The sequence below is a fragment of the Psammomys obesus genome, unplaced genomic scaffold, assembly GCF_907164565.1.
Source record: "Psammomys obesus unplaced genomic scaffold, mPsaObe1.curated_primary_1811, whole genome shotgun sequence".
NCBI lineage: Eukaryota > Metazoa > Chordata > Mammalia > Rodentia > Muridae > Psammomys > Psammomys obesus.
The window spans coordinates 11736293-11754679 of NW_026585691.1; the positions used below are offsets into that span (position 1 = coordinate 11736293).

Consider the following 18387-nt stretch of genomic DNA (forward strand, 5'->3'; position numbering starts at 1 on the left):
CCTGTAATCCCAGTGCTCACAGACAGGGGTTACTTCCCCTTTCTTCTTTCTGCATATGATCTTAGCAGCTGTCTTCTGTGGCAGAAGCTACTCTAGCTCTTTTCTGTCATGTGGTCCCCTCCCCCCCCCCAAAAAAATCAGAACAGTATAGCTACTTCCTCTTTATTATGCCTGAGTGTCCCGTGTATCATGCTGAGTGTGCTTTGGTTTTGCTGAATTCTACTCTCTCACAATAGTGCTAACATTCTGATCCTCCTAACAAAGTAACCACAGACTCTACCTAACACACCAAGCACATGCTACCCTCCTCCACCATGTGCTAGAGTCCATCATTCCAGCAGTCCTCCGTGCTCATGCTGATTGTTGACTTACCAGAACAGCTTACCAACCCTTAAATATTTTTAAATGCAATTTAAATATTTTATTGTATTCTTTATTTTTATTTTATCATTCTGTATTTTTAAAATTAGCACATATTGGTTGTACATATTAATGGATTTATGGTAACATTTCCTTATGTGCCTACAGCACACCTTGATTGCATGTATTTGCATTTGTTTGGTAGTGAAAGGAAAACATCTATCTTTTCCTGTCATTAATTTTTTTGTAATGCTTCTTTTATCTGCCTATTTGCTATCTTTTTATAGTAATTTGTAAGACTTCTTTATATACCATGGGAAATAATTTATATTTGGTTAGTTTGGGTTTTTGACTTTGCTTATGAAGTGTTTTGCCATCTAAAAGTTTTAGTCTTTTCTTTAAAATTGTCAGTCAACCTTTCTCAAATATACAGCCTACATTGACTTTCATTTCTATTTTCCCAAGCTACAGTCAGTTAAAAGGATGCTCTAAAAATGAGGCAAGTGTTTGTTAGCAAGCAGACATCCTTGGGACTGAAGAGATGGCTCAGAGGATAAAGCTTAACTCTTTTGCACAGGACCAGAGTTTGGTCCCCAGTTCCCACATCAGATGTCTCATAATCTTTTGTAACTCGAGTTCCAGGGGATCCAGTGCCCTCTTCTGGCCTTTATGGGTACCTGAACTCACATGTACATACTCATACATAGACATATTTATACACAAAATTTAAAAGTTACCAAGAAGTCCAGAGTTGAGCACTTCTGCTACAAGCCAGTGGGATTCTTAGGCTTATGGCTACTCCAGACTCTTGTTTCCAGCATGTGAATCTCCTTCTAGCTCTCATCGTTGGTGAGACAATACCAGATGTATTTCTTTTTGGTATTTAATCTTAGGTAAAGCTTACTCCCAGTGCCTCCATGTAGTCCCATCTATCTAATACAAATGACATTGTGTAGCAATTATGTGTATAGGATGTAAATCTTGTCCCAGGAAAAATGCGTGTGACAATGATATACAAAGAAGCAGGGAGAGAACACTGATCAGCCAGCAGTTGTACAAGATGTGCTTTTGATTATGACTGAAAGACGTCTGATAGAACTTGGGATGGAAATAATTTCTTTCTTTACTCTTTTTAAAAAGCCTCTACTCCATTATATTCTGAAGGATGTAAGTAGGCCAGCTTGCCTGCAAAACCATTTGAGGTCATCCGCACCCTGGTCCTAACCGGTTGCTTTATTTTGTTTTTCAGCTAACTGCTTGTTAAATACTTCCGTCTCACACGTTTGCGTATTCACTCTTTACTAGATAGGCGCTGTTCTAGAGTATGGAGTTGCAGTATTTGCTGCCTTCTCAGGCTGCAGGCTAGTTGGAAAGATTTGCAACCCCAGATGTTAAAAAGTGTATGGCAGTCAGGCAGGACTTTTCTCTTCAGGCATCAAAAAATGACCTAAATAATGAGAAGGAACTGGCCATAAAGAGAGTTAGGACATGAGGGGAGTATGTTCTTGGCAGAGGATTCAGGAGTGGCGTTTAATTTATAGCATTTGAGGTGTTTTGGGAACAGTAGAAGACTGGCAGATGCAGAGCTCAAAGAAAGGGAGAAGACCTCAACGAAGCTTTAAACACAGAGGGAGAAGATGAGTCAGTAAGTCCATTGTAGAATAGAGTGAGCAAATTGCACTGAAGAGGCACACAACGAGGTTCTTAAATCTGGGTGGAGTGAGGTAGGCCATAGCATGCGTAATATGGTGATCTTTACCTCACTTCCCTATGTAGCAACTCTTGGAGGTAGGTGTCTCCTAACTGGGGTTTGTCTTTTTGTTTGTTTAGTTTTATTTTTAGGCAGGGTCTTGTTATGTAGCTCAAGCATGCCTGGAACTTACTGTGTAGCCATTTGCAGCCTGAAACTCATCATTCTCTTATCTCAGTCTCCTATATGTTGGAACTGTAGGCATGAGCTAACATGCCAGCCTTACTACCTGGTTTTATGAATGAAGGCACTGTGCAAAGAACGTTGGATAGCATTTAAGATTATGTAGTTGGAAGGTATAGGAACCACAGGCTCATCTGACTTCAAAGCCCACATTCTTAACCTTACCTGTTTATAGAATAAACTGTTGAATTGCATTGTCTTGAAAGAAAATTAATATTTTAGAATGAATAAGATGGTGTGAGGCACTGTCAAAAATAGACTGAGCTGGGTGTGGTGGCACATGCTTGTAATCCCAGCACTCGGGGAGGTACAGGCAGATGCGAGTTCAAGGCCAGTATGGTCTACAAAGCAAGTCCAGGACCGCCAAAGCTACACAGAGAAACTCTGCCTCAGAAAAAACAAAACAAAACAAAACAAAACAAAGCAAAACTAGACTTATCAACTTAAAAAAAAGAAAGCAGAACTTTCTACCTGATAGAAATGTAGGAAAGTATGAAGTATCCGAAGAAAGCAGCATGAATTTAATCACTCTAGAAATCGGAATCCAAGGGCATCTTCTGAAGCATCAGGGAAGTAATTATAAGTCAAGTAAAAGTAAGTGCTTTTTACATAGTGGGTAGCCAGTCATCTTAGTTATAAAGTGTTGGAGGAGATGGCTCAGTCAGTAAGTCCTTGCTTTGCTATGAGCATAAGAATTGTATGGGATGAGGGACTGCCTCTGACATAATCTGATTGGCCTGCTCTTTGATCACCTCCCCCTGAGTGTGTTCCAGTTGCTGCCAGGATGTTGGCTTGCTGTCTGGGGGAAAAGCTGAGGCACACGTTCTTTCAGAGCCTCTGCTTGCTTGTGCTGCATTTCTCTTTCAGAGACTCTTATCATTTACAATCAGTGTAACTCGCTCAAGAACAGATGTCTTCAGTTCATGAATATGAAAGTTTTACAACCTAAAATAGGCCGGCAGCTGACTTTGATTTTTCTCATTGCGTCCTCATTGTCCTGTCCATTCGTCCCATTCAGCTCAGGTATCTTTATCAGTTTAACTACTTCTTTTAACATGTAAAGACTATCACAGTTTGGGGAAGCAAAGCACACGCTTCAGATTTTGGCAATTGCTGAGTCAGAATTTTATAACTTTTATATAATGTTATTTCTGCTTTTAATTTTAAAGTAACTATTAAAAACTTCATATGGTAGCATATACCTATAAGCCCAGAAATTGGAAAGTAGAGGCAGGAAGAACAGAAGTTCAAGGTCATTCTAAGGTACATAGCAAATTCAAAGTCAGCCTAGGATATGTGAGCCTTGATTTCAACAACAGAACAGAAGAGAGAAACAAAGAGACATACAGTCAAGTCACGGGGTCAGAGATAAACTGAGATCCACGCACATAGTGATCTGCTATCTCAAATGCACATTATGTTTTCACAGTGGGAATGCATCTGATGATTTATAATGCCTTTGGTGTGGTGAATAAAACATTCCTTGACACAGAAGCACCCATTATAGCTCAGCGTATCAGTTTTCAGCAAAAATAGATTTCAGTTTCTGATTTCACAGTGTTTACAGTGAAGTAAAGAGTTATGTGAAATAATGCAACTTTAAGGCTTTATTTAGGTATGAAGATCAGGGAATATCTTAAGTGACAGCTATTTGAGCCTGAGGTCTGAAGGATAATGAAAAACCAATCAAACCTCAAACCAGGGGCTTCAGAGCAAGCTAGAGCCAGAGAACAAGTCTCAGAGCTTGAGGTACCATGGGCACTCAAGCAGCTAAAGGAAACCAATGCAAATAGTTCTTGGTTGGGCTGTTAGAGGGGACCTAAGCAATGGGTGAGCATGTGATGAGGCTGTTTTTTTCTGAAACAGTCAAAAGGCAGGTACCAACTAAGGCTCCAGGGGCATATGTGAATATTTTTATATATTTATAAAGGGTTTTAAGCAAGGGTGAGACAGTCAGATTTTTCCATTTCAAAAAGATCACTTTGGGTGCTTAACAGAGAACGAGGAGAGAAAGCTTGATGGAAAGTTTTTGTTTGTTTTGTTTTGTTTTTTCCCAGTTCCAGACAAGGTAATGGCTAGGAATAGAGTACTAACTGTGAACATGCAAGGGGGCTGCTAAGTCTAGCTGAATATCAGTGGTGGGTCTTGATTGACAAAGGGGCAAAAGTGAAGGCAGTACTAAGGACTAGTTTCCTCCAAGAGCAAGTAGCTTGCTGGTGGAGGCGCCCTTCTGTTACTTAGAGGGTGCTACAGGAAGGTCGTACTTAAATGGAGATGGGAGAGCTGCTCAGTTGTTGTGCTTGTTAAAGTTAAGATGCCGCAAGCAGAGATATGAACAGTTTTGCGAGCCTGGAGTCTGGAGTTCAATTGAAAGATCTGAGCTAGAGAGAAATTTAAGCTGAGAGTGGGGAAGATATATTAGAACTATGTAAGAACAAAAACAATGCAGTCTAAACAGCATCCTGGTTTCTTTTGTTCTGTTTTGTTTTGCTTTTCTTAATACAGGGCTTCTCTGTGTTCACTGTCCTAAAGCTCACTCTGCAGACCAGTCTGGCCTCGAACTCATAGAGATCCATCTGCCTCTGCTTCCCCCCTCCCCCAGTCCACTGATAGGGGAGGTCCTTCTCCCCTTCCATCTGCCCCTAGTCTATCAGGTCTCATCAGGACTGGCTGCATTGTCTTCCTCTGTGGCCTGGTAAGCCTGCCCCCTCCCCCTCAGAGGAGGTAATCAAAGAGGCAGTCACTGAGTTTATGTCAGAGACAGCCCCTGTTTCCCTTACAAGGGAACCCTCTTGGACACTGAGCTGCCATGGGCTATATCTGTGCAGGGTTCTAGGTTATCTCCATGCATGGTCCTTGGTTGGAGTATCAGTTTCAGAAAAAACCCCTGGGCCTAGATTTTGTTGTTGTTCTCTTTGTGGAGCTCCTGTCCCCTCCAGGTCTTTCTATCTCCCTCTTCTTTCACAAGATTTCCTGCACTCTGCCCAAAGTTTGTTTATGAGTCTCAGCTTTGTTACCCTGCAGGTAGAGTCTTTCAGAGGCCCTCTGATAGGCTCCTGTCCTGTTTACTGTTTTCTCCCTCTTCTGATGTCCATCCCATTTGCCTTTCTGAGTGAGGATTGAACCTCTTACTCAGTTGTTGATTAGCTTCTTTAGGTGTACAGATTTTAGCATGATTATCTTATATTATATGTCTAATATCCACTTATAAGTGAGTATATACCATGTGTGTCTTTCTGCTTCTGGGATACCTCACTCAGGATGATTTTTTCTAGTTTCCACCATTTGCATGATTTTCTTGTTTTTAATTGCTGAGTAGTATTCCATTGTGTAAATGTACCACAATTTCTGCATACATTCTTCCATCGAGGGACATCTGGTTTGTTTCCAGCTTCTGGAAAGCTGCTACGAACATGGTTGAGCAAATGTCCTTGTTGTATACTTGAGCATATTTTGGATTTATGCCTACCAGTGGTATAGCTGGATCTTGAGGTAGCACTATTCCATGATTGTCTGAGAAAGCGCCAGATTGATTTCCAAAGTGATTGTACAAGTGTACTTTCCCACCAGCAATGGAGGAGGGTTCCCCTTTCTCCACATCCTCTCCAGCATGTGTTGTCATTTGTGTTTTTGATCTTGGCCATCTGATGAGTGTAAGGTGAAATCTCAGGGTCATTTTGATTTGCATTTCCCTGATGACTAAGGACATGGAGCATTTCTTTAAGTGTTTCTCTGCTATCCGATATTCCTCTATGGAGAATTCTCTGTTTAGCTCTTTACTCCATTTTTAAATTGGATTACTTGATTTGTTGCTGTTTAACTTCTTGAGTTCTTTATATGTTCTGGGTATTAGCCCTCTGTCAGATATAGGATTGGTGAAGATCCTTTCCCAGTCTGTAGGCCGTCGTTTTGTTCTGACAACAGTGTCCTTTGCTTTACAGAAGCTTTTCAGTTTCGTGAGGTCCCAATATTGATTGTTGCTCTTAGAGCCTGTGCTGTTGGTGTTCTGTTCAGGAAGTTTTCTCCTGTCTGGCTCTATGTCTTAAGAGCTATCGTGGAACATGCTCTGAGCTTAGTAACCCTGATCTCAGCCTAGAGTCTGTCCTCAAGCCTGCAAACAGGGAGCTACTTGTTATACACAGACGGGAACTGCATCCAGTGCCTGCCTGTTATTCATCAGATTTGACTATCTTAAGCACATTGCCTCATATACGTGAATTTTAACTCCACAATTCCTTAAAATTCAACATATAGAGTATTTTATGTAAAACATTTTAAAGGCTGCCCATGACTTCTTTCATTTCTGGTTTGTTTATATGGTGATAGCCTAAATGGGAGGAAAACATCTCTGTCTTGAGACCTATACATGAGACCCCCATTATATACTTTTCTCTAAGCTAAATGATAGGAAGGTGTGACTTCATTTCTTAACTGGATGGCTTTGTTCTTAGGAGAAAGCAGCTCATTGAGATTGCTTTGTTGTATCCTAAGCACTGTGAAGCCTGAGCTCATCCTGAGTTTGAACATGATTCTGTTGTTTGTTAAATGACTTTGGCTAACTCTCCCAGGCTTTTTTGTTGAACAAGGGATTTCTTTAATAACAGCAGTCATGCAGCATGTGGTAAGACTTTAGTACAGAACTTTTGCTGTTCTGATCAAAGCTTCGCAATGAACATGAACAGCATGATTGCTTTATTTGTTGTAATTCAATTCTACTGTTGATTAATTTATTTATTAAGAATTTTATATCTTTAAAGACCAATGACTAATTTGTAGATACAAATGATTTTTCTTGATGTGTATATTAAAGATATTCTTACAAAGTGAGATGTAGTTTTAAATATAATATTTTTAGGAATAGTAAAAGAACCTCAATGCCTAAAAATATCCATTCCAAACCTTTCCCATCTAAAACTAAAATTATAGAGAAATAAAATCATCTAACTTTTGCTCCCTTAGTATGAATTTTTAAAAAAACTAATTTTTCTTATAAATTTAAAGAATTACAATTTTAATGCTTATCAGAAGTTGATTTGAATTTTGGTTCGTGTGTGTGTGAGAGTGTGTGTTTGAAACAGGGTCACATGTAGCACAGGCTGATTGGCTTCAAACTCACTGTAAAATGGAGGATGGCCTTGCACTTCTGGACTGTTGCATCCACCAATACTTGTGTTACTATTGTATTCCATTTATAGGTGCTTTTGATTCAAACCCAGGCTTCCTGCATGCTATGCAAGTGCTCTGTCAACTTACGTAACCCCCTGCTCCTCTTCTTCCTCTTCCTCCTCCTCTTCTTTTTTCCTTCTCCTTCTCCTTCTCCTTCCCCTCCTCCTCCTCCTCCTCCTCCTCCTCCTCCTCCTCCTCCTCCTCCTCCTCCTTCTTCTTCCTTCTTCTTTGTAGGGTACTTTATTGCTGGGTGACACAGAAAACTGCCTTTATCATCAGGCCCTCCTGCTTGATGGATCTCTGAACTTAGCCTTATGTAGGGTCAAGATCTGTAGCTGGGTTTACAGGGAGCTGAAAGTATCACCCACGCAATCAGATGATCCTCCCTCACATTAATCCCAAAAACCTGACTTATTTTTAAACTAAGCACATTTTATTGTACCAGTGATATAATTTTAAGAATTATAAAAAAAAATCTTAAATTATCCCTATCATTTTGTTCATTTAGAGAAGCTCATGAATCAGAAATTATTCATTTGTTATGTTTTAGTCCTTAACTAAACATCAGCTCTCTTCTCACTGATGCCGTTCCTCCCTGGCAGAGCCGCACCCTGAGGTCCTGGCTAGCCGGAGCACTGCAAGAAGGATGTCATGCTGACTGGTGTGGTTCTAACACATTATTTTGGGTGAAATATTACTAAATTCTACCCAGGCACATGGATGGTGCTAACAAGAACAATTTGGGGAGATGAAATTAATCTCTGTCTTTTTTAAACAAGAGGTACATCTGGAGTGGCGAGAACGTGTACCTCTTAGTGTAGACACATTTGAACACCATTTTACCACATTTATGGTCTGTCTCAGTATGTGTTAAAATGGGTTAATAATGGGACTATTGTAATGATTTGGGTAAAGTTATTCATGTGAGATCCCTGGGCACACAGAAAATGCTCACGAATTACAGCTTTATTGCTTATAGATTTGTGATAAATTCCATTAGACAGAGTTGGTTGTTGCTGCTTAGTTCATCATCATTTCTACCTAGATGTGATGGGCACTGAACACTTCCGTTCTTACTTTTAACTCTACACCAAATGCACGTATTACCACACCCTAGCCCAGTCTGTGCCCCTTTCTTTCCATTTTAGTATGGCTCCTTGCCCTGTTTTAGACTGCGGGCTTTCCCTCATTCCCATCTGCTCTCCTCCTCTGCTGCTGTAGAAGGTGGTGAGCATAGGGGGTAGAAGTACATTTCTCTGCCGTTTCAGTGAGGACTTTGTGGTAGAGTCAGGGTGGAGCCAGATCTCTCCTCATACAGGCTAGGCTCTTCTTTCTCTTGGCATTCTGACATGTCCTCCATGGTCCCACACTCCGGGCACCTTTCTCTATTTCAGAGAGCGTTGGGAAATTCGTTTAGTGCACCCCCATGGAGTTTATCATCTGAGGCCAAGAACAGTCATATGACCAGAGCTCATGAAAGATTATTAAGGGCAGGCCTTGTGTAAAAGTTCTAGAGAGACAAATGTGAAAAAGACAGCGCTCCTTTCAAGGAGCTCACAGTCTCTACAGCGGATAAGTCATCAAGTAGTGGGATAGGAACCTGATAGGCTGTCAGAGATACAGGAGACATTGAGAGGGAAGTAGGGGTTCTTGGAGAAGGTGGCATTGAGGACAGACAGGTGGAAGGGACAATGATGTTCTACTTGTTGGAAATAGAGGAATGGTGATCCAGATGGAGGAGACAGCTAAAGCAAAGGCATAGACATGTGACAGCATGGCCCTACAGGGTACAGAAAACCCTGACTGGGACATGACTTTGAGAAGAGTGGGGTAATACGGGAGTGGGGTTAAGTGATGAAGAAGCTATTCTGTTAAGGGGGTTAGAACAATTACTGATATTCTGTTTCTGGGCCTAGGTGATAGCCCTTTGAGAATTTATTGAATCACTCTTTGTTTAACATATATGTGTATGTACATTAATCTTCTTTTATATGTATGGACTATCTCATAAAGTTTTAAAATTAAATAGTTTAACATTGTTCAAGATTTTTTAGTTTCTTTAATGTTTTCTTCCTTACTTATAGAGCCCATTATGTACATTTTAGAGTAATAGCTCTTGAATAGTTCACCCCAGACATTCTATAATTGTGAGTAGCCATGTAGAATGTCATTAATGTGTCAGGTTCAAAGGAGGAGCCTCTGGTGATGATTCTTTCTTCAGCTCATGGCTCAGAGGGACATGGACACACAAACACACACAACGTTTTTTTGAAATGATACAAAATCATTTTGCAAACATTGACAATGAATGAATGCACCAACAGAAGTTGAATTATTTAGGTGCTAATGATTTAATATGGAATGTGGGAAAGATGTTCAAATACTAAGTGAACAGATTTGCACATGAAGGAACTTAAGGGGAAAGAGGATCATATGGGTCAGGTTTGTTGGGTTTCAAGGGTTGGCTGGTTCTTGCTAATGCTGTTGGCTTTGTTCCTGAATGTCTGAGGCATCAGAAACACAGCTGCTTTTGGTGTCCCTCCTTCAGGCTTCCTTGACTGACAAAATGCAAGTGAGCACAATTTCAGTGAGTCATTTGCACTAATCAAGGATCTCTTCAGTATTGTCCTTGTGGCAGGAAACAAAAGGATGACTGGGGCGTCCTTAAGCAGGAGAGATGCACTTTCCTGGAAGGTGCCAGGGTTATGCTGCATGTGGTAGCGTAGTCTGCTGCCCTTCTGTAGTGCATACCAGGGAGGCATGGCCCCGGAACCCGCCTTTCCAGTGTGCTTCCATTACACTCTCAGAATTACCTCATCACCGCCAGGCAGGCCAATTAAGTTGCATTGTGAAAATTACGGGTGCCTTTTATTTTCCTTGCAAGCTACATTATACAACTTAAATCTGTGCTAACATTATTTCCTCAGATTTTGTGAATTACAAAGTTTAACCTATCTTATTTTATTCTTAATCTCATTTCTTTTTTTCCCTTTTGCTTACCTCCTGAACTTTTTCTTGCTTTTTATTTATTTATTTGTTTGTTTATGTTAATTATAGTTTATTCACTTTATATCCCAGCTGTAGCTCCTCCCTCATTCCCTCCTAATCCCACCCTCCCTCTCTCTTCACCTCCCATGCCCCTTCCAAGTCCACTGATAGGGGAGGACCTCCTCCCCTTCCCTCTGACCCTAGCCTATCAGGTCTCATCAGGACTGGCTGCATTGTCTTCCTCTGAGGCCTGGTTAGACTTAATCCCATTTCTTATTTCAACCTTAGTTCTTATTTCAAGTGAATCCAGTTATCACAATTCTGATGTGTTTGCATTAAAAAAATTTTTTTAAATACCTTTATTTATTTTACAGTGCTGGGGATTGAATATGCATGCTAGGCAAGTACTCTACCACTGAACTAAACTTCTAGAATCTATATTTTATTTTGACCTATTTTAAGCTTTTTTTCATTCCTTCATCTAATACAGATTTGTTCTGGACTTTTTAATTCTTATTTTGCTTCATTCATAGTGTGTATCTCAAATCCTAAACCCTTGTTTTTCCTCTCCTACCAGTTCCTTTCATTGTTTTCTTTCCTGCTTACCACTTTATGAATCTCTCTACTTTAAGTACTTGACTCATGTTCCATCTCAAACACACTTTGTGGCCTTACACCCTAATGTGGCTCCAGGGAGAACCCTGAGTTAAACCTTCAGAGTTACTTTCCCCACCTCTCATCCCAGCCTTTTTATCTCTTGTCCTTTGATCTTAAATAAAATCAATGTGTTCTGCCCACCAGGTGGCTTAAGGACCTTAGTCAACCTTGAAGGGATTTGACAATGGCATTGAAGGATTATATAGTCTAATATCGAAGGTAGATTGATCCATAGCAGCTGTCTGCTCTGTTTCTAGTGGCTGCTGGGTTCTCCCTGCTAGAGATCTAGAGGCCTTGTTTCTCTTGGCCCATGTGCTGGATGTAACTGGATGAGTGTAGTGCTGTTCTTTGGGGTTTTCATGTACATTTGCATTGGCTCCTGGAAAAGGAGTGGAAGGTAGTGTGAGCAGTAACAGAGGCATGTTAGAATGAAGGTTTGGTTCTAACTACTATGGAGAAGCACAAAGAGGTTGTAGTGTGAATATACAGGATTCGTAGCTGTTTTTCTTTCTCCTTGGACTCTTTCCTAAGAGGTAGCAGTATGGTAAGAGAAGCTGATTATCAGAGAAGCTTGTCTGAATATCTTGCCTCAGGTGTAGGTGAGGGCATTAGCCATCTACTTGTCGGAATGTGTTAATACCACGCTTTGGGAGGCACAGCTTTTGACAAGTACTCATTGCAAAGCATGGTGGAAATCTAAGCTGCTAACACAATGGTGCTTCTTTAAAATCTCCTACTAGCTAGGCAAGGCCAGTCATTCCTCTACAAGCTTTCCTGGTTTGCTTAAGTTTTCTGTGTTTTCATCAGTCAAGGTAGTAGACCATTTTATGACTTTGATGTTATATGTTTATGTTTCTTTTCTGGTACTAGTAGATCCTTTCAGAGAAAATCGCAAAAATATTAACTTTGTAAAGTAAGAGGTATAGCATATAGTAGATACTTTTCTATTGCTATGATGGAACACCATGACCCACAACATCTTATGAAGAAGGTTAACTGGGTTCCAGAGGTTAGAGTCTACGATGGAGGAATGAAAGCATGGTGGAAGGCAGCTGGAACAGCGTCTAAGCTCCCATCTTAATCCACAAGCCTAGTGCAGCAAGTGCAGCACACTGGAGTGGCATACATCTTTTGAAACCGCAGAGTCCACCTTTAGTGACACACCTCCTCAACGAGGCCACATCTCCTACCCTTCCCAACCTGTTCCACCAACTGGGAACCAAGTGTTCAAACAGAAGTGCCTCTGGGGGTTATTCTTTCAAACTACCGCAGAGCAGCTACAGAGAAACACCTGTTGAATTAGCGATTTTAATTATATTTTTCGGTTTATTGACTGTGTACCAGAGAAAAAGTTATAAAACAAGTTTAAGTAAAAAAATTTTATATCTGACATTAGAAATCACTTCCTGTGGAGAAAACATTAACAACCTTACCTGTACTGATATATTGTTAATACTTTTTATTATACTTTTACAAAGTGTCTGTGTGTATAATCTTTAAGGCAGAGACTGATGTTACTGTAATCCCTATTTTAGAGTTGCCATAAATAAATGCTAAGGCAAGTATGGTAGCTGGATTAGAACCTATAATTCTAATAATATAATAATGTTTTACTATCATAGTATCATACTAAAAATTTCAGTACTCTTTTCTTTGTAAATTGTTCACATTAAAATTTTTATTATTCTTTAATCATACAAGAAAAGTGAAAAATTAGATGAGTTTTAAGCTATATAGAATATACTGAGTTGTTTTTGTGGCCTGCCTGTCTGCCTGCCTTTATTCTTTTCCTTCCTTCCTTCCTTCCTTCCTTCCTTCCTTCCTTCCTTCCTTCCTTCCTTCCTTCCTTCCTTCCTTCCTTCCTCCTCCTCCCTCCCTCCTCCCTCCCTTCCTTCCTTCCTTCCTTTCTCTAATCACTTTACAGCCTGATCTCAGCTGCCTCCCTCTACTCCTTTCAGTCCCAACCTCATGCACCACCCCCATTCCCTCCTCTCTTTTTTCTCAGAGAAGTGGAGGCCCCAAAGGGGTACCAACCCACCCTGGTACCTCAAGTCCTAGAAGGACTAAGCGCATCCTCTCTCACTGAGGTCTGACAAGGCAGCCCAGCTAGGAGAAAGTAATCCAGAGGCTGGCAACAGAGTCAGAGACAACCCCTACACCCATTGTTAGGGGACCCACATGTTGACCAAGCTGCACATTTGCTACGTATGTATCGGGGGTCTAGGTCCAGCCAAGTTTGCACTTTGATTGGGGCTTGGAAACAACACAGATGTCCCACAACTGAAGAATAGATAAAGAAAATGTTGTACATTTATACAGTGGAATACTACTCAGCTATTAAAAACAAAGAAATCATGGAATTTTCAGGCAAATGGATAGAACTAGAAAAGATAACCCAGACCCAGAAAGACAAACATGGTATATTCTCACTTATAAGTGCATATTAGCCTTGAAGTACAGGATAACCATGCTATAATCCATAGACCCAAAGAAGCCAAGAAGGACCCAAGGGAGGATGCTTAAATCTCACTCAGAAGAGGAAACAAAACAGACATCTGAAGTAGTTGGAGGGAGGGAACTGGGTGGAAGAGAGGGTGGGGAAGGTATGGGGGGTCTCCTACCCTCTCAGGTGTAGGAGAGCAGGAGGGGAAGACGGGGAGAGAGAATAGAAATCAGTGGGGGAGTCATCTCTAGGACAGGGGAGGTTCCTGGGAGTCTGTGGGGGTGACCCTAGCTGAGACTTCTAGCAGTGGGTATTAAGAAGCCTGCAGTCAACACCTCCTGTAGCTAGGTGGGACTTCCAGTGGAGGGAGGGGAACACCAGCCCCTCCATAAAGCCTTTGACCTGAAATTTGTGTTGCCTTAAAGAAGTGTAGGGAGTAGGATGGAGCAGAGATTGAGGGACTGGCAAATCAATGACTGGCCCCACTTGAGACCCACCCCATGGGAGAGAGCCAACCTTATCACTATTAATAATACTCTGCTGTACCTACAGACAGGAGCCTAGCATAACTGTCTTCTGAGAGGCTTCATCCAACAGCTGATGGACACAGATGCCTAGACCTACAGCCAAACAGTAGGCTGCACTCAGGGAATTTTGTGGAAGAGTTGGGGGACGGAGAGAGGGAGCTGAAGGGGTCAAGGGCACCACAAGTAGACCTACAGAATAAAGTAACCTGGGCCCACAGGGGCTCACAGAGACCGAGCCACTTCCTTCCTTTTTTCTCAATTCTTTCAAACTTAATTTTTATTTTTACAATTTATTCATTTAATATTCTAATTCTAATTAGAATATTCTAATTAGAATATTATTCTAATTATTCTATTTATTCTATATCTAATATTCTAATTAAATGAATAAATTGTAAAAATAAAAATTATTTTTATTTTTACATCTCTTCCTGGTCCCACCCTCCCTCCCTTTCCTCCCCATTCCCTTCCCCTAGTCTACTGAAAGGGGGAGTCCTCCTCCCCTGCCATCTGAGAGGTCCTAGACTCTCTGCTCAGATGTACCCAATAGGCAGTTCAGTCTCCACATGGGTTCCTGAGTAAGGGGAGCAGGGGCTGTCTGTGTTGCCTGTTCTTTGATCACCTACCCCTCGCGATGCAACCTTGCCAGGCCGCAGAGGAAAAGGATTTAAGCAGTCCTGATGAGACTTCCTTCCTTTCTTAAAACAGATTTTTTTTTTTTTTTTCCCTGGGACAAGGTTTCTCTGTGTCACATCCTGACTGTCCTGGAACTTTGTAGTCCAGGCTGGCCTCGAACTTACAGAGATCTGCCTGTCTCTGCCTCTCTGAGCACTGGGATCAAAGGCATGTGCCACCATGCCCTGCTTTTGAGACATTTTTATGTTGTCCTCACTAGCCTGAAATTCACCATGTAGTTCAAGATAGCCTTAAACTTGCATCTGTCCTCCTTCCTTAGTCTCTCAAGCACTCAGGTTACCTGAGTATTCCACTACAGCTAGCTTCCCAAACACCAACAGCCATACGATATGGTTGTTTGGAAAGGTCTGCATCCTGTCAGAGCAGTGTCCTAAAAGGGAGGTTGAGAAATCTGTCAGTACCAAGGTTAATGTAATGTCTTGTGCAGGTGCGGGCTGAAATATTTTACTGCCCACAGATATTTCCTTTAAGCAGTCTCAGATCTCTGCATTCAGTCACCCACTCACTACCTTTTAATTCTCATTGCCCCACCTTTAAATGTATTGCTAAATCATTTACATCTCTCTTTTACTAGGGATTGTTGTCATTACAGGTTTGCAGAACTGTGGCCAGTACGTAGAATATCATTACATCACTGCTGCTCTGAAATCTCTGCTTGTACAGCTAAATCCAGATGTCATTTCAATTCAAGCCCAAGTACAGTACATCTGGGTCTCTATAAATAATGAAACCCAGGGCCAGGGAGTTGGTGAAGTGCTTGTCATGCAAGCATAAGGCCCTGGGTTCAGATCTCCAGCACCTACATAAAAATCTAGGCCTTTAGCACATGCCTGTAATCCTAGCTCAAGGGAGGCAGAGTCAAACAATTCCCTAGAGCTTGTTGGTCATTTATTTTTGATGAATTGGTGAGTTCCAGGATCAGCTCGAGACCATGTCTCCAAACAAAAGATGGAAAGCAATAGAGGAAGATCATATCTTGATTTACACACTTACACATACATGCATGTACACGTAAACACATACATGACTCAAGTCTAGCTGAGCATGGTGGTGCACACCTGTATTCTAAATGCTTGGTTAGTTGCAGCAGAGGGACCATAAGTTCAAGGTCTGCCTGGTCTATATAGCCAGTTAAGACCATCTTAGTGAGACTCTGCTTCCAACTTAAAAAGGGGATTGGGGACTAAGGCTCTAAATTCAGTGATAGTGTCTGCTTATCATTGGTTCAGTTGTCAGCACTGCCATCATTGCCAGGAAGGAAGGAAGGACAGAGAAGGAGAATAAGAGGTAGAGAGGGAGGAAGAGTTGACCTGGAGATGATTTGACGGGAAATGAGAATGTAAGTGTAGGTCAGAGACGAGATATAGTCTAGCACAATACAGTATGTCCCCTTAGCCCCCTGGATCTAGCTTGTCCTACAATATGAAACCGAACATTAGAATGTAAGACTCTTCATTTGTTTATTCATTTACTTATTTACACTTTATGTGTGCATGCATGTGTGCAGGTATGTATGAATGCGTAAGCACGTGCATGCGTGCGTGTGTGCAAGTGTGTGTGTGTGTGTGTGTGTGTGTGTGTGTGTGTGTGTGTATGTGTTGGGGGTCAGGGGAAGTTCATGCCAAGTGGAACTCAGGGCAACTTGCAGGAATCATTTCTCTCCTTGTACCATGTAGGTTCCAGGAACTGCACTCAGGCTTCATGCCAGGCACCTTACCTGCTATGCCATTCACCAGCCCTGTATTCACATCTTAAAGGGTGATTCCTTCTTGGAGAGTCCAAGCAGATATCGCATATTGTTTCCTTAGGGTGTTAGTAATATTTATGCACATTAATATATTCTTTTACTTTTTCTCAAAACTCCCTATCTAGCTTAGATACAGAGAGCAACTAGTTGAGGCAATAGTTTTAGGACTTTGTGGTGATTATCACGCATTCTCATGGTATTGGGACCACTCGAGCCAAATATGTGGCTAGTCAAGTACCATTTTCCATTAATCTCCATAAAAGAATGTGTTCAAACTTTAAATAACAAAGCACAGTAACACATGCCTGTAATCTCAGCACTCTGGGAGGCAGAGGCAGGCAGATTGGTGTGAGCTCAAGACCAGCCTGGTCTACAAAGCAAGTTCAGGACAGTTAATGCTGCACAGAGAAACAAAACAAAAACTTAAATAACAATTTTTCTTCAACTTTTAAAATTAGCAACAAAACTCTTTTCTCACAGAAAATTTTAGCTATGCAGTCTGTAAGTCATCTGTGGCTTCAGGCCACAAGCTTATTTTTCACCTCTCCACCAGAATGTTTCCTGAAGGGTGTCTAGGAAGTCACCAAGGCTTTGCAGCTGATGAAACCACATGAAAGATTTTGATCACAAATGCCACTATAAAGAGATAGCTTTGCTGTTAAATTACCACTCTAGAACTTTGAAAATATGTAAATTTTTACCCCAAATTACAGTTACTATATAAAGCAAAGTCGGGTTTTAATTTTAGTTATTTTTTTCAGAGCATATTATTTATGTAATTTGGGAATGGTGGTGATACTGGGGCTAACCCACTTTTCTATTCTAATTTTAAAAGTAAATGTCATGCAGGAGTGGTGTATACCTGTAATCACAATACTCAGGAGGCCTAAGCAGGAGGGTTGTGAGGTCAAGGGCTGCATTGTACAGCCTCGGCTGTGCAGTAAAATGCTGTCTCGCAGACACAAACAACAAACAAATTTTGTATAGCCCAGAGCCCCTTTTGTTGCTGCTGTTTTGTTTTATTTTGTTTGAAATAGGGTCCCAGGCTGGCCTCTTACTATGTAGCTGAGATTGACCTTGAATTTCTCATTCTTTTTTCCCCTTCTAGTACTGGGATTATAGACATGCACCACCATAGCTGGTTTAAGATGCCTTGTTAGTAAATTAACTATAAGTAAAGTTATGGTATGATATGTTTTACATATGATTGTTAAGTGTTTGATTTGCCAGCTTAAATTTCTTTGCTTTTGTTGTCTAGTTTGCCAGGGTTTGGATACCTGATCCCGAAGAAGTGTGGAAGTCAGCAGAGTTGCTCAGAGATTATAAGCCTGGAGATAAGGTGCTCCTGCTTCGCCTGGAGGAAGGGAAGGTGAGAACGTCTCATTCATTTCTTGTATTTAGCTTAAAGTGAAGGAGGGTGAAAGAATTTTACTATGATTTGTTTAATCCCAATTATAACGTTAATTTTGAGTTAATCTAATATTGGTATTTACTATTTTGATAAAAATGATAATTTTTCTACCCTACACTGAGGCCCATGAGAATAGGACATGCTTTAAAACTCCATAGTTTTAGCTTATACATTTATTATGATTATCAAATTTGCCTTAATATCTAATTTTAATCCTAAAGTTGTGTGTGTATATTCATATTTTATGTTTGGGACAGCACTGCACTTATTTCCTAGTCATTAAGTACCAGTCTAAGATTTTATATTTGCCGAAACTTAATTATGTGGGAAATACTTACTAAGAAGCTAATACATTTGAAGTGTTTGCTAGCCAGCAGAAGACCTTACCACCAATTCTGTCTCTGCACTACAGCTTTTTTTTTTTTTTTTTTTTTTTTTTTTTTTTTTTTTTTTTTTTTT

General features: G+C 40.8%; 1 protein-coding gene across 1 annotated transcript in view; it reads left to right on the top strand.

Moving 5' to 3' along the window:
- Positions 1–18387, top strand: part of Myo5a (myosin VA) — a 145293-nt gene that overhangs the window by 24948 nt on the left and 101958 nt on the right. The window contains exon 2 of the mRNA XM_055596857.1: positions 17776–17886. Coding sequence (XP_055452832.1) covers positions 17776–17886 — 111 coding nt within the window. The remainder of the gene's footprint in view (positions 1–17775; positions 17887–18387) is intronic.